The 13,508-nt window shown below is 59.0% G+C and overlaps 1 protein-coding gene and 1 long non-coding RNA gene across 2 annotated transcripts; one reads left to right on the top strand and one right to left on the bottom strand.

Annotated features, from left to right (window-relative positions):
* Window positions 1–2,105: 2,105 nt before the first annotated feature.
* On the bottom strand, window positions 2,106–3,222 carry LOC133077328 (nematocyst expressed protein 3-like). Its single transcript, XM_061172073.1, has 2 exons — window positions 2,419–3,222; window positions 2,106–2,334 (listed from the first exon to the last, which is right to left on the bottom strand). The coding sequence occupies exons 1-2, from the start codon at window positions 2,959–2,961 to the stop codon at window positions 2,167–2,169; spliced, it is 711 nt and encodes a 236-aa protein (XP_061028056.1). The 5' UTR covers window positions 2,962–3,222; the 3' UTR covers window positions 2,106–2,166.
* A 4,651-nt stretch (window positions 3,223–7,873) lies between these two features.
* Window positions 7,874–10,783, top strand: LOC133077141 (uncharacterized). Its single transcript, XR_009697670.1, has 3 exons — window positions 7,874–8,096; window positions 8,521–8,635; window positions 9,418–10,783. It is a non-coding gene; the product is annotated as an uncharacterized LOC133077141 (long non-coding RNA).
* The last annotated feature ends 2,725 nt before the right edge of the window (window positions 10,784–13,508 follow it).

Genomic DNA, 13,508 nt, shown 5'->3' with positions numbered 1-13,508 from the left:
TCCCCCTAAAATTGGATGGAGTTCCCTCCCGCAGCAGGTGACGCTACAGTCCGAGCGAGGTCCCGGGGCGCCAACCGGCTCCGGCCAGGCTGGGCAGCGGGCAGGGATCAGAGGAGGCCTCCCGCGCCCCCTCCGCAGGGCTGGAGCACGTGCGGCCGCGCCCCAGACGCCGAGGCCCCGCGCCGGCCGCAGGAAGCCGGACAAAGCCGGGAAGGAAGAGGAGGGAATCCCCACCCTCAGCTGGAGGCGGCCCCCAGGCCGCGAACCCTGGGCGGCTGGAGAAGAAAAAATTCTTGGACGCCTTCGAGGCCGCAAGTGAAAACAAAAGATTCTATCTGGTAGGAAATCGGACAAAATGGAGAGAAATTTGTTTTGTTTGGGGAGATAAAATAAGCGGCAGGCCACTGAACTCGGGTCAGGAGAGCAGAGCGGCCTCCCCCAGAGCTGAGAGCGCTCGGACGTGCCCCGCGTCTCCAACCTCCAGCCCTTCTACACGGGAGGGGCCATCACTGTGAACCAATGGCCAAATCCCTGGGTGGACGGACCCAGGAAATGCCAGGCCTTCCGGCCCCAGAGTCTCGGCCGAGGACGGAGCTCGCCGGTGCCTCGTGAAGATTCCTGCCCGAAGCCGGTCCTGGGTGCAGCGCCCTGGCTGACGCCCGCACTGGGTCAGTCAGGTACGGAGTTCCCCTCTGGCTCTTGCCCTGAGGACCAAGCTCTGGAGGCCAGTGCCCAGTCAGAGTGACCTGGGTGGAAGAGGGGCCGCCCCAGCAGGCCTGGGCCCTGCGACCCCAGCCTCACCACACGGGGCGGCTGTGTTTGAAGAGGACAGACTTTGGTCCATTCGCCGTGTGCTTCGGATTCACCGTTTATGCGCGAGCGCTGTGCCAGCGGTGACTCACTGAGCGCTCCTTGAGTGAATGCGCGTACCATCTCCCACCAGGGCGGGGGCCCGTGCCTCCTCAGTCTGGCTTGTGTCCCCGTAGCCCCAGGAGTGGAGCAGCCCCTCATGGACCGGTTCTCACGTGACCCTCTCCGGCAGGATGGCCAGAGGGGCTTTCCCAGCAGAGACCACTGAGCAGGAGATCCTTAGACACCAAACACTTCACTGTTGGCTTTCTTGGAAGGTTTTGTCCCCAAATACACAGCCATCTTCACGCCAACAGAGGGTCCACTTTGAAGAGGAAGCCCGGTAGAGCATGCACATCTGACCATCTTACAGGAGTGGACTCATGAATGAAGCTGTCACACGGGCAAGTGACAGAGGATCCACACAGCTGCCCAAAACGGTCACAGACAAAAGACATCGCAGAGCCCCGTCTCAGAGCTCTGGCCCGGGGGGCGGCCGGACCCCCCAGGCAGCTCCCATGTAGCCTGGACGGCCCCTGCTATGCACTCTGCTTTGTGTCCTCCTGGAAATAAAATTGAAATCATTTATTTTCTTAGCTACTCCATGAAACGTTCTAAGAATCTATTCTAAAGGAGAAAAGGAAGGAGGAATGAGTGTGACATTGGCTTTTCGACTGTGGTTTTCATTTCCATACACCTTAGGTCACAAGAACGCATGGGATACTCACACACATCCTTCCGCAATCCCTGTGGCCTCTGGGGGCACAGTGTCTCATGGCTTCACCACCAAGGCTGGTGTGAGCGCTCACGCGGCCTGGCCTGCAACGGGGAGCTGTGTGTGGGCGTGTGTGCACATATGGGAGTGCGTGCATGCGTGCACACGAGGGTAGGATTTGTATGTATGTGTGTGCAGGGAGAGACGGCAAAGAGAAAGAGAGAAATTGTCATTTCTCTTTCTTCCCTCGCGTTCCTAAACCAAATTCAACTTTGAAACGATTTTCAATTTTTCTACATCATGATCCTGTAAGTTTTCTCACTGTAAATGTTCATTTCTTCCTAGACCTTCCTAGACGTTCCTAGACATTTGTAGGTGTCCTTTGGGAACGACCACTTGAGGAGATTGCGGCCTCAGCCCTGCACCAAGGAGGCGCGGCCTGACCTGGCCCAGATGAAGACACAGGGAGGAGCCCCCCGAGAGGCAGGTGCACCCAGGTTCCTGCTTCTCCAGTGAGTCAGACTCCCGACGGCAGCTGGGGATGAGACTCCTGGGGGCACCCCCAGGCCAGGCAAGGCCTTGGCGCCCAGCCGGGGCGCAGGTCACACACGCAGTGCAGGCTGCACGGTGGCCCTGGGCCTGGGACAGCGGTTTCCCATGCAGACAGCACTGCCCGGGAGCGCCTGCGCACAGACCTCCAGGACCAGATGCACCACCAGCCTGGAGAAGAAGTGAGTGCGCCAGTCCCCGCGCGAAGCCAGCTGAGGTCCCTGGGAAGACAGTGGGTCACCGCCTGTCCAGACACCGCCGGCTCTTCCCACCTTAGTCATTGTTTCCTGCGCCTCTGATCTCACCTCATCGCTCACTGATGCTGCTGCCACCACAGCCATCACAGCAGATGGCCGTGGACCCAAGGGGACCGTATGGGGGTTGAGAACATAGCAGGGGACACCGTGCAGCTGGGCCACTTCTACAGCCTCCACGGAGACCCCCGGGGTCTCTGCGTCCAGAGGGTCCTGAGGACGACAGGCCGGGCTCCATGCAGGGCATGGGGTGTGATGTCCAGGCACAGCAGGCGGCTCGGCCAGTGGATGTGACAGCGAGCGGCTGGGGTGCGGGTCCCCCAAGTGACGGCTGCGGGAGCCCCGGGGGGCACGGGGGGCCTCACCCCAGGAAGCAGAGGGACGGGGGACGGCATGCCCAGGAGGAAACATAGGCCCCGGGGGCACTGTCCGGTGAGGCACGCTTGGGAGGGGCTGTACTGGCCGCGGAGTGAGGCCTGGAGCCCGGAGCCCGGGCGGTGTCCCCGGGGGAGCCTGGTGCCTGCAGGAGGCCAGCAGCGTCCCAAAGCCTCCACGGGGCCCTCGCCACTGCCTCCGCCCCTTGTGAGGCTCCATGGGAACAGTGTTTTATCTTCATACAGATTTAACCAGAGGCAGTTAAGCCTTCACCTAGTGCAAGTCACGCAGCCCAGAGGAAGAGCTGCAGGGCCCTCCCCGCGCCCACGGGACGCGGAGGCTCCACTCACCTCGGGAGCCACCCTATGGCGCCTCAGGCCGGCAGCTCCCAGGCCCCCAGTGGTCCCGCCTCCTCCCACAGGCCAGTATCTGGGCAGCTCCTAGCCGCCCGCCTGCAGGTCTGGCTTCACCCGCCCAGGGCCTCCCTCCCTCTGTGTTCAGATAAGTGCACGGCGTGGACAGCTGTTTTTCCCAGCACGGTGACCGGCCGGCCTCTGGGGACAGCACCGCAGGGCCCCGCCCCACATCTCTGCCGGCCGGGGGCACAGCCATCGGCCCCTTCCCTGCTTTCTCTGCTCATCAGCCACGAAGGCCTGGGCGCCTCCCCCTCCCTCCCGATGGTGGTGTCCGGGCCCTGGACGCCCAGCCCTGAGGACACCCACCCCTGCGGCAGGCCGTGGTGTCTCTACCCACGTGCAGAAACAGGCCAGCAGCACAGGGGGCCCCCGATCTCCCGAAACCTGCACAGAGGGCCCGATGCCAGGACAGCCTGCGCTGAATCTGCGGCCGAGGAGCAGCTAGAAGACACCAAGGCCTCGTTGCTGGGCTGCAGGCGCGGACCCACCCCCTTCAGCCACCCGCGCTGGCGACGAGAAACCGTGCAGTGTTAACGTCCCCGCAGCGAGACAGGCTTTGGCAGAAGGTTGTAAAAGATAAAAACACAGGGCTCGAAGCCAGGACCCTGACCAACTGTATGATTTTAGACAAGTCACCGAGCAGCCCCTTCATGGACCTGCTGCCAGACGTGGATGAGGCTGTGGATATACGAGGTCCAGCGTGTTTGCTCAAGAAAGAGTAGCTGGTCCCGAGAAAGGACAGGCATGGAAAATGCACCTGCCAATTCTTCTAACAGTCGGCTTCAACGCAGCATTAAAATGCTGCTTCAGTGCCTGAGGCTTGTACGTCTGTGGGAGAAAGAGAAGACGCAGACGGGACAGGAAGAGGAAGGGTGACAGGGCGTCGGGGGGAACGGGACAGGGGAGGGGCCGAGGCAGGTGTGACCAGAGCGAACCAGCGCCCCCGGCAGGCAGCACCGCCTAAGACACCGTGCATGGTTTCCAAAAAGTCAAGGTCTGTCCTTGAAGCACTTAAATCTCAACCAGCGTGTTCGGTGGGCTGTTGACCGTCATGTGGCTCCCGAGCATGAGGTCCTGGGCGGTGCCTCCCAAAGCCCTTCCCTCGACAGGAGCCCACCAGGCAGACGCGGAACTCGGGGACCAGACCCCTCCTGATTCCCCAGGAGGGAGCCCCGAGTCATCCCATCCCCCTGTCCCATGTCGGTGGTGACCCTGGAAGCCCTCCTGCAGCCTCGCATCCAGGTGGGCACCCAGGTTGGCTGCCGTTCGGGGTCAAGCCCAGGGAATGGAGTTGCCACACTGGGGCCCCTTCCCTTGGCCTTTCAGAGTATGAGAAATGCCTGTCTTTACTCTTCCCGCCACTTTGAGGTGGGCTTTCGATTACTTGCAACCAAATGCATCCTAAAAGGCCCTGAGGACCCGGTTCCCCAGCCACCTGTGAGGAGGTTGCCTCTGTGCTCCTATGACCCCATGACCTCCACCCTTTCCAGTGTCACTCTCCGCAATTCTCCCCGGGGCCCAGCCTTCTACCACCTCTCCTTCTCCAAGAGTGAGACGAAAAGCCAGGACACATATTACACACAGTAGAGATTGCAAAAGACCACACTGCCTTAGTCAGGTAAATGGTTAAAAGAATTCAGCTGGGGCTTCCCTGGTGGCGCAGTGGTTGAGAATCTGCCCGCCAATGCAGGGGACACGGGTTCGAGCCCTGGTCTGGGAAGATCCCACATGCCGCGGAGCAACTAGGCCCGTGAGCCACAATTGCTGAGCCTGCGCGTCTGGAGCCTGTGCTCCGCAACAAGAGAGGCCGCGATAGTGAGAGGCCCGCGCACCGCGATGAAGAGTGGCCCCCGCTCGCCGCAACTAGAGAAAGCCCTCGCACAGAAACGAAGACCCAACACAGCCATAAATAAATAAATAAATAAAATTAAAAAAAAAAAAAAAAGAATTCAGCTGACTTCCGGAAGTCACCAGTCATCACTTCCCTTCAGTGCTGGGGTCACTGTCCTTCTGGGCTGGTCTATTCTCCTTTCACCCTGAGACCAGGGTTGAGTCATTCCCTTTACCCACTTAAAATAAGGTCTTTTTCTTCTGGGGTCCCAGACACAACCATATCTGAATTCTCACTGGAAATACGCTCAGTTAGAGGCACCAGCCTCTCATTCCAGCGGTACTGCCCTGGCTTCTCTCGGTCCGTGGGTCCTGTCCAAAACCCTCTTCTTGGAAAGGACCCTGGATGTGAGCCCCCCACCAGCCCCAGAGACGGTTCCTCCCTCCGTGAGCCTCGCCCCGGAATCAGCCATTCCCTCGAAAGCACTGCCCGATGAAGAACGGGGCCCGGCGCTTAGGGAGCCCACGGCGTGCGGGTGCACAGGGCACTCAGCTCCAGCGCTGACGGTGTCTGATGATGTCGTGGAGGAGACCCAAATGAAAGGCCAGGAAGTCTGAGAAAGACAGGTGGAGGGATTCTGAATACAAGCTACGGTTTAGAGGCGAGACAGAACTTGAACTGATGGTGGCGGTCAGGGTGGGGCATCGCAGACACAGAGAAAAGGCAGAAGCGGAACGGCAGGAAAGGCGGCCACTCAGGAAGAGACAGGAGTGCGGGGTGGCCATGAGACAGGAAGCAGATCAGAGGAAGCCGGGAAGCCAGGCTGGGCCCAGGTGGCGGGAGCTCGGGGTCCAAGATGAACGTGAGTTTAATCTGGCAGGTGAGAGGGAACAGCACTCTGTCTCTTGGTGCTTACTGATCACTCGGTGCTTTAGTCCAGGTCGCTGTGGAGGAGATGGTGAGTTCTGGGGGTCTCTAAGGCGGGCTCCTTCTCTCTGCAGCCCCAACACTTCTCCCTGTGTCCGGCATACAGTAGGTGCTCACTATATGCTTGCTGACCAAATAGTTAAGTTGATCGTATCTGCCCTTTCTGAAAAGTCATCCAGCAGCAGGGGGAGAGGGGATGGGAGTTATAGGGGAGGGCGGTGTGAGGAGATTAGAAGCAGTTAGGAATTCAGACCAGAGCGGCAGGAGAAGGGGGACGAAAAAGGAAGAACGGGTTAGAAAGAACCGATAGGCCTTGACAGAACATGAAAAATAAACACGAGGGGCCATGAAAGGGACTCCAAGCGTTTACCCCCGGAGACAGGAGCTGGGTGGTCCTGGGAGCTTGGACCCCCACCCATCAGGCCAGCGACCCCACCGGTGTTTGCCCGGCTATGTCCCCAATACAAGGAACACAGACCGCCCGGCTCTCAGCAGGTGACGCTGTAGATGACGGCCATTCAGCCACCTGTAGACGACTCCTCGCTTAGAAACACGGCCTGGCGTGAGGATCAAGCAGCTCCACCTTGGAGGCACCTGCAAAGGAGGCGGCCTCCAGTCAAGAGGCCGAGTGGGAAGCAGGGGCAGAGAGGGTGGCTCGGGGCCCCAGAGACGGAGCTGACGGGGCAGTTTTGCCAAAAGCTCTCGAGAACTTACCAGGAAGGAGGACCAGGTCACTGACGGTGACACCGAGGCCACTGGTGGGTGCTGAGCCGCCTCTAGTCAGGCAGGAGTCACGGGACACGAGCTTGGGCTCAGGAACATGTTTACATCGTCACAGAGAAACACGCACCTCTGTTTCTCTCCTCGGGTTGGGGTCACCCCAAAGACACTCACTTTGAGGGGACAATCAGGGTTTTTCGCCAAATGGTAGGTGACCTCATGGTGGGACATTCGGTTTGAGTGGATAAGTGGTCAGAGAACGTGGAGGTGACCGGCCAGCAGAAAGAAGCACACGGTGGTGACCGTGCCCCCAGGCCCATCCCCCAAGGGGGTCCACTGCTGAAGGGGCTGGTCTCCCGGGGCGCAGGAGGGGCCAGCCTCCAGCCCCCCAGGATGCAGTGAGGCACCAGAAGAGGCAGGAATTCGGGCCCCACCCAGGCGATCCTGGTCTGAGCTACTCTGGGCTGGTGGGGATGCAGATGGGAACCCCCGGGTTGCACTAAACCGGCCCAGAAAAGACCTGCCATCCCCTAGGTCCCCGCCGCTCGCCCCCGAGCCCTCTGCCTGAGCTCATCTGGGCCCCTTTCTGAGTCCACACGTGCAGCTCACAAGTTCCCGCCCCGCGCCAGCCCCGCGCCAGGTCCGCCTGTTCCACATCTACTGCGCACGGAGACTAGCGTCCTCTCTGTAAGCAGAAGCCCGAGTATTACTATTATTCTGGAACATCATCTATATTAGAAATCTAAGCAAGGGGGACACGGAATTCTTCAAAAGGAGAGCTAGAGTTTAGAAAACTCCGACAGATGTCAAAGGCCTCCTCTCTGCCATTCTGTGGAGCGGCCGCCCCGGCCCCAGCTGCAGGCACCCTCCCCTGTTAGAACTCAGGAAGGGGCCCAACCCCAGAACACAGGCTCCTGACACGGACACAGCGTGAGCACCAAGGAGCATCTCGGAGGAGCCTGGGAGACGTCAGGTCCCAGGGATGAAGGGGATGTTGCGTGTGCCCATGGGCATCAGAAATATCCTGTGTGTGCCTTCCAACATTCTACAGAAATTATTGTGCAAAAAAAGTCTGCCAAGTATGCCATGACAGCAGCCAGGCGTCTGCTGTGACAGCAAACAGATTTCCTAATCCCCAGGCACACACAGGAAAGCACCGTAAATCTTAGATGAGACCAGTGCCCTGGGTGGAGTGACCGGTGGCCAGAAATAGCTCCTTTCCTGCAAGGACTCAAGATCGCAGCGCAGATAGGCCTGCGGAGGGGCCGGGCGGAGGGGGCGGCCGGGCCTGGGATCCCTTGAAAGGGTCTCCTAAAAGCGCGGGTTGCAGCGCGCACGGGGGCGGAGGCAGCGCGGGCATGCGTGGCCGCGGCGCTATATGAGCTGCTCACACAAGTCATCAGAGTGCAAGAGCCATGAGCGCCTCGGCGCCAGCGACGCGGGCGGCGGTCCCGGGGCAGGTGGGGCGAGGCCGGCGGGGCCCTGGCCCCCGGCTGGGGGGCGCCGGCGGACGACGGGACCGGCGCAGGGGGACGGCGTGGGGGGCTCACCCAGGCGGAGGGGGGAGGGGAGGGAGGCCTGCGCCTCGGTGCTCGCAGGTGAGCGTCCGGTCAGGTGCGCAGCAGCCGCATGGGAAGCCCTGAGCCCGGGGGTGAAGGTGTTGGGCTTCCGGGGTGAGGCCAGTGCGTCACATCCCAGGTCCCCTGGGTGCTGGGAAGGTTGGGTGACTGGCCAGGCCTCCACTTGCCCGCGGACGCGGGGAGCGGGACCTTTGGAGCGGGGGCGGGAGGGCTCCAGGGAGAGTGGGTAGGGGAGCATGGAAACCGGCTTTCTGGGTCCACACTCCTTTTTCCACCAGTAGAAAGGCCCTAACAATTTTTTCAGGAGCTTTTCCACGGGCCATCTCTGCAGCCCGGCTATGTGAGCTGTGAGCAGAGCCCATCACCTCAGTTTGCAGACCTTCTAAAGGCTGAATACAAGCTGGCATACTTGAGCTTTTGTAAGTTTTTAATAACTGATTTAACTTTAACTTTAGCGCATTTATGTCAATACACACGTTTATACAGACACAGCCAGTGAAAAACAAAATTTATCCCTTTGGGAAAGGCATTAGAATTATGATGTAGTGATTAAGAAAACGATAGCATGCCAGTGAGATTCCCGTACCACATCCTAATAAGAGAGGAAGATCACTGGAACGGTGGGACAGCTGTGGCCACCTCACGTGAGGGGCCCCAGGCCTGAGGGCCAGGTAGCCAATGCCTGGGATATGGACCCAAGGCTACAGCATGGAGGACAGTCCAGAAAAGCAGCAGGAGTGGCTTTTCCCTCCGTAGTCATCATTCACCAAATATTTATTGAGCACCTGGTCAGGAGCCAGGACCCAAGAAGGAGAGGCCGGGACCGGCCTCCTGCCTATGGGGCGGGAGGGGGCGGGAGCTGCGGCAGCGCCCAAGTGACAGAGTGACCAACCGATTAAGACTGTGGCCCCGTGGAGCCCGAGGAAGCCGAGCGCTGACACCCCAGGAGCCAGGGGCTCCCAGAGCCCCACCGGTGACGATGGGGACACTGCCGGAAAGACAATGACTCTGGCCACCCCAGGAATGGTCCACATCTGCCAAACCCCCAGGAAGAGGCTGCAGTGATCCCCATTTTACAGGAGAGGAACCCGAGACCTCACAGGACATTCCTCGGGTCTCACAGGACAGGGCAGAGGCTGGCTTCAAAATCATGTCAGGTCTTGAGTTTTTTAAAACTTGTTTTCTTCCCCTCTTCCTACAGGAAGAAGAGGCAGCTAGGGCCGTGATCTGCTCCCATCACAGCACCAAGGGCAGGACCTGAGGGCGGCTTCCAGGGCACACAGCACAGAGCGGCCAGGCCAGCTCTGCACCCGTCTCTCTGAGCCCAGACAGGGCCGCAGGCTCGCGTGCGCCAGAGATGGTAATCCTGCGGCAATGATGCCAGCGCCAGGCCCTCCCGCCGCCTCGTGAAGTCATTAGAGCAGCCGGGGTCAGTGCCTCGATTCCCTTTGTAGAAAGAAAGAAACAGATGGCAGATGCTTTGGTGCTCACACAGCTAAGACCTGAGAACCAGACCCTGGGGCTGTGGGCTTCCACCTGTGCTCTGGCCACCGTGGTGCACGGCTCTCCTGCAGAACAAAGCAAGGAGGAGTCCGAAGATCCCTCCCCGCCTCACGTGCAGTGATTCTGGGGTGGAGAGCTTCAAATTCAGTTCCTCCTTTAAAAAACAAGCTGTTTAACTAGGTCAGGTAAACAAAGTGATATTCGGACTAGCTCAGCCCAGCTCTGAAGGCTCATAGCGGAACGTCTGAATTAGGATGGGGAAGGACCCCGTTATCCGTTAAGTGTGTCCCAGTTCACGGGGCAGGTGGCTCTGGGAACAGGCGGCCGACGTGGCCCACCTTCCGCTGCCCAGAATCTCCCAGGAGCAGCAGTGACAGGGCCATACGACCAGGCACCTCCAAGCACCCACGTCACAAGGCACCGAATCTTGGCTGGAGAATCTGAGGAGCAGTCCACATGACCCGGAGCAGGGCCCTGCGGTCCTTGCCCCCCACCACTATGTCCTCAGCGGAAAACCTTTAGCCAAAGAGTAAGCTTAATCCGAGAAGTGAGAAAAGGCAGAAACGAAGGAAAACAGTCAAAGGAGACCAAACAATCATAGTTGAGTCATTAAGCACAGTCAAGGGCCTTTAGTTCTGCTTTAAGGGCTGTAGATCATATTCTGAGCCGCATCCTGTGAGCTGTTTTGCAGATACTGAAGCCCCCGCCGGGTGGAGGAGGATGGCTGCATGGTGACCAAACTGAAGCCATACCATAAGCTGCCCCACTTCACACAATTCCAGGAACTGGCCTCAAAGAAATGGGAACAAACCCTGCAACTAAGGGTTAACTGTACTTAAAACAACCAAGGTGACGCTGATCAGACCACCACATTCCCGATTTCAAGACAACTGTCAGAACTGACTGTGCTGTCCTGCCCCCCGCTCCGCCTGTACACCCCTGAAACTCCCCTTTAAAAGCCCCTGTCCCCTGAGCAGCCATCGGGAGTTGGTTCTCGGACAGGAGCCCACCCTCTGCCCCGGTTGCCGGACTCCGAAATAAAGCAACCTTTCCTTTCCTAGCAACCCTTGTCTCTCGAGAATTGGCTTTCGAGCGGCAAGCAGCGGGACCTGGGTTCGGTCACACACACGCGCACGCGCACACACGCGCACGCGCACGCGCGCACACGCAGACGCGCGCGCGCACGGCCCGACAGAGGCCTGTGATGGGTGAGTGGTCCCCACACCCTGTGCTCTCCCCACGGTGCCGCAGCTGTGTCCACCCTCGGCTGCCGGTGACAGCCGGGTGATGCCGCCACAGCCCCCGGTCCCAGCCGAGCACCTCCGCGTGCACGACTGTCGGGGGGAGACTCGCTGGAGGAAGAGACCCTCAAGGTGCAATTTCAGATCCCGGAAGGGGCAGGAGGCCCTGGAAGCCACGGAATATTCTGCATAATAATAAGAATGTCCCTGTATGAAAAGGCAACTCCCAACAAATCAGACGGATGTGGCACAGGGGACGGGGTCGCAAGACCTGGGCCACACGCCTTCCAGCCTGGCCCCGGGCAGACCCCTCCGGCAGGGCTGAGCCCCTCACAGCTGCGGGGGTTTAGCAGGGTCCCTCTCGGTCGCTGTGCAGATACGACGAAGGCAGCATTCTCTTGGAGGCGGAAAGAAAGTCGTCTCTGCCCTCCGAGCGCAGAGGGCAGCTGGCGGAGCCCGGAGTCCCCGGCCAGCTTCCCAAAGCCCTGGGGCATCTCCAGGCGGGAGGCCCTCACCCCGCCCTCCTTGGGGCGCAGGCTCGCGCGTGCCGCCCCCGAGCCGCTTTGGTGAAGAGCACACGTGCCCCGGGCCTGCTGCGGAGGCCGCCCTGCCGGAGGACGGGCTGCCCGCCGCTCGCGCCCCTGCAGCTCCCCGCCAAGCGTGCCCAGTCGCCTGCGGCCAGCTCACCCCGCCCCTCCTCGGTCCCACCAGGTGTGCTCCCCGGGCACCCGCTCGCGGTGCCACCAGGTGTGCTCCCCGGGCACCCGCTCGCGGCCTTGGCGCGGAGCTTCCCACACGGCGCGCCCCCCCCCACCCCGGCCCCCGTGATGCCGGACGGCTCCAGAGCACCGAGGCAGCTTTCCGTCCCCGTCCCCGCGGCCCCGAGGGAGGAAGCCTGTCCTCCACGCCCCCGGTGCGGCCGAGAAGCGCCAGGCCAAGCAGCAGACACATCCGGGGTCGTTCTGAGCAGACGCTTCAGATCGGAAAGCGTCCTCCAAGCAAGGGTCGCAAAAGGCTGTCGGAGCAGCCGCGTCCGCCCTAGAGCGCCGGCCTGCATCCCTCTCGGCGGCAGGCATGGCGTGCAAACCGCGGCCGGTCCGATCCGTCGTGGGGTGCACACACACACACACACACGCGGGTAGGATCTGTCTTGTTCACCATCTGTGCACACACACACACACCCCGTCGGCCCAGACTAAGGGCTGAAGGAAGGAATGCACAGCAACCGACCACAGACCAGATGAAGAGAAGAAAAAAGGTGAAAGCGTTGTTAGTAAATAAGAAACTTGTGTCAGGTTTGGTTTTTGATGATGATGAGGCAGCCACAGCAAATCTAAACAAAGTCCTGTCTGCCCCCTCTCAGAGGTAAAGCAGAACCCGAGAGCCCCGGGCTTGGACAAGATCATTTAAAATATCCTCTTGTCATTCTTCTTATGGGTCGTGTACCCTGCACCCAGCAGGGCTTTCTCCTCCAGGCTCTACTTCTGTTCAAGTGAAAAGTTTGGGGTCAGCTGAATTTGACACCTCTTGTGAAATTCCAGAGGTTCAAAAACTAATGGAATTTAAGGCAAAAGGACCTTTTTTTAAAAAAAAAAACATACCCAGGCGGTCATCATGGATGTCCTTTTATAATAGAAGGAGAGAAGTGAAGTGGAAGGAAAATGCAATCAGGGCATTAAGTTCTTAAAATAAATATGGGTTTGTCGCTGTTCACACCTTAGCTACTTGTTTGCACTATTGGAGAAAATATGTAACTTTTTTTATTACAGGAAGTTTTTCATATAAAAATGTTTTTGTATGAAAAACAGTACAGCAGCCAGAGATTATCTGCTTTAAAGGACATGTTTTGCTGATTCCAAGTCTGTGACAACATTAGAAAACATCCCCGGAGCCCTCTCCCCATGGAGCTGTTTCTGGACGCGGCTGCCTGCCCTGCTGTGAGGTTTTCCCAGAGTTTCACCCCAGTGCCGAGCCCCCAGGACTTGGCCCCTTAGCTCCAGGGATTCCTCTGAAGCTTGTACAGTTTGGGAGAAGTTGGTGGGGGTGGGTGGAGACAGAAACAGCACCCGCCCCAGGCCGGGCGCTCTGTCCACAGGCTACCAGCCCGTGAGGATCAAATGGCACCTCAGCCTTTTGCTGCCATCCTGTTTTTTCCTGTCTAGAAACTAAGGGTTTTGCATTTTATTCTCCAAAGAAACAAAAAGTATTGTACATTTACTGTAACAAGCCCCAGGAAAATAGTATCACCAACCAAATAAAATCCTAAAAAGTAAGTAAAGCAAGGCAATCGGCCACCAAACTTTTACAGTTGAAGAGAAAGATGCCCTGTGTCTCACCTGCTCTCTACATGTTTTTTACTCTGACTTCACTGTCGGCAAAGCAGCTGCCTTTACCAGGAAGCTGATCTGAACATGAGAATGAAATTTTGGTGTTGTCTAAAGAGGGTCCTCTAAAAACTCCATTGTACTTGGGCTTCTCCATTTCAGCCGTGGTGTGTCTGCTTCTTGCCTTTGCTGGGCTGGAGAGCCTCAGATTTCCACTGAAATCA

This window comes from Eubalaena glacialis, chromosome 17 (assembly GCF_028564815.1).
Source record: "Eubalaena glacialis isolate mEubGla1 chromosome 17, mEubGla1.1.hap2.+ XY, whole genome shotgun sequence".
Taxonomy (NCBI): Eukaryota; Metazoa; Chordata; class Mammalia; order Artiodactyla; family Balaenidae; genus Eubalaena; species Eubalaena glacialis.
Note: the sequence above shows the minus strand (reverse complement) of the source record. Positions and strands in the feature narration are given on the sequence as shown.

What these genes read in the sequence shown, in the direction of transcription:
- LOC133077328 (XM_061172073.1), bottom strand. Translation starts at nt 2,961, where the DNA reads ATGGAGCCTCACAAGGGGCGGAGGCAGTGGCGAGGGCCCCGTGGAGGC. An exon ending in CAGCATCAGTGAGCGATGAG is followed by an intron (nt 2,335 to 2,418) that starts GTGAGATCAGAG and finishes CTGTCTTCCCAG; the next exon opens with GGACCTCAGCTGGCTTCGCG.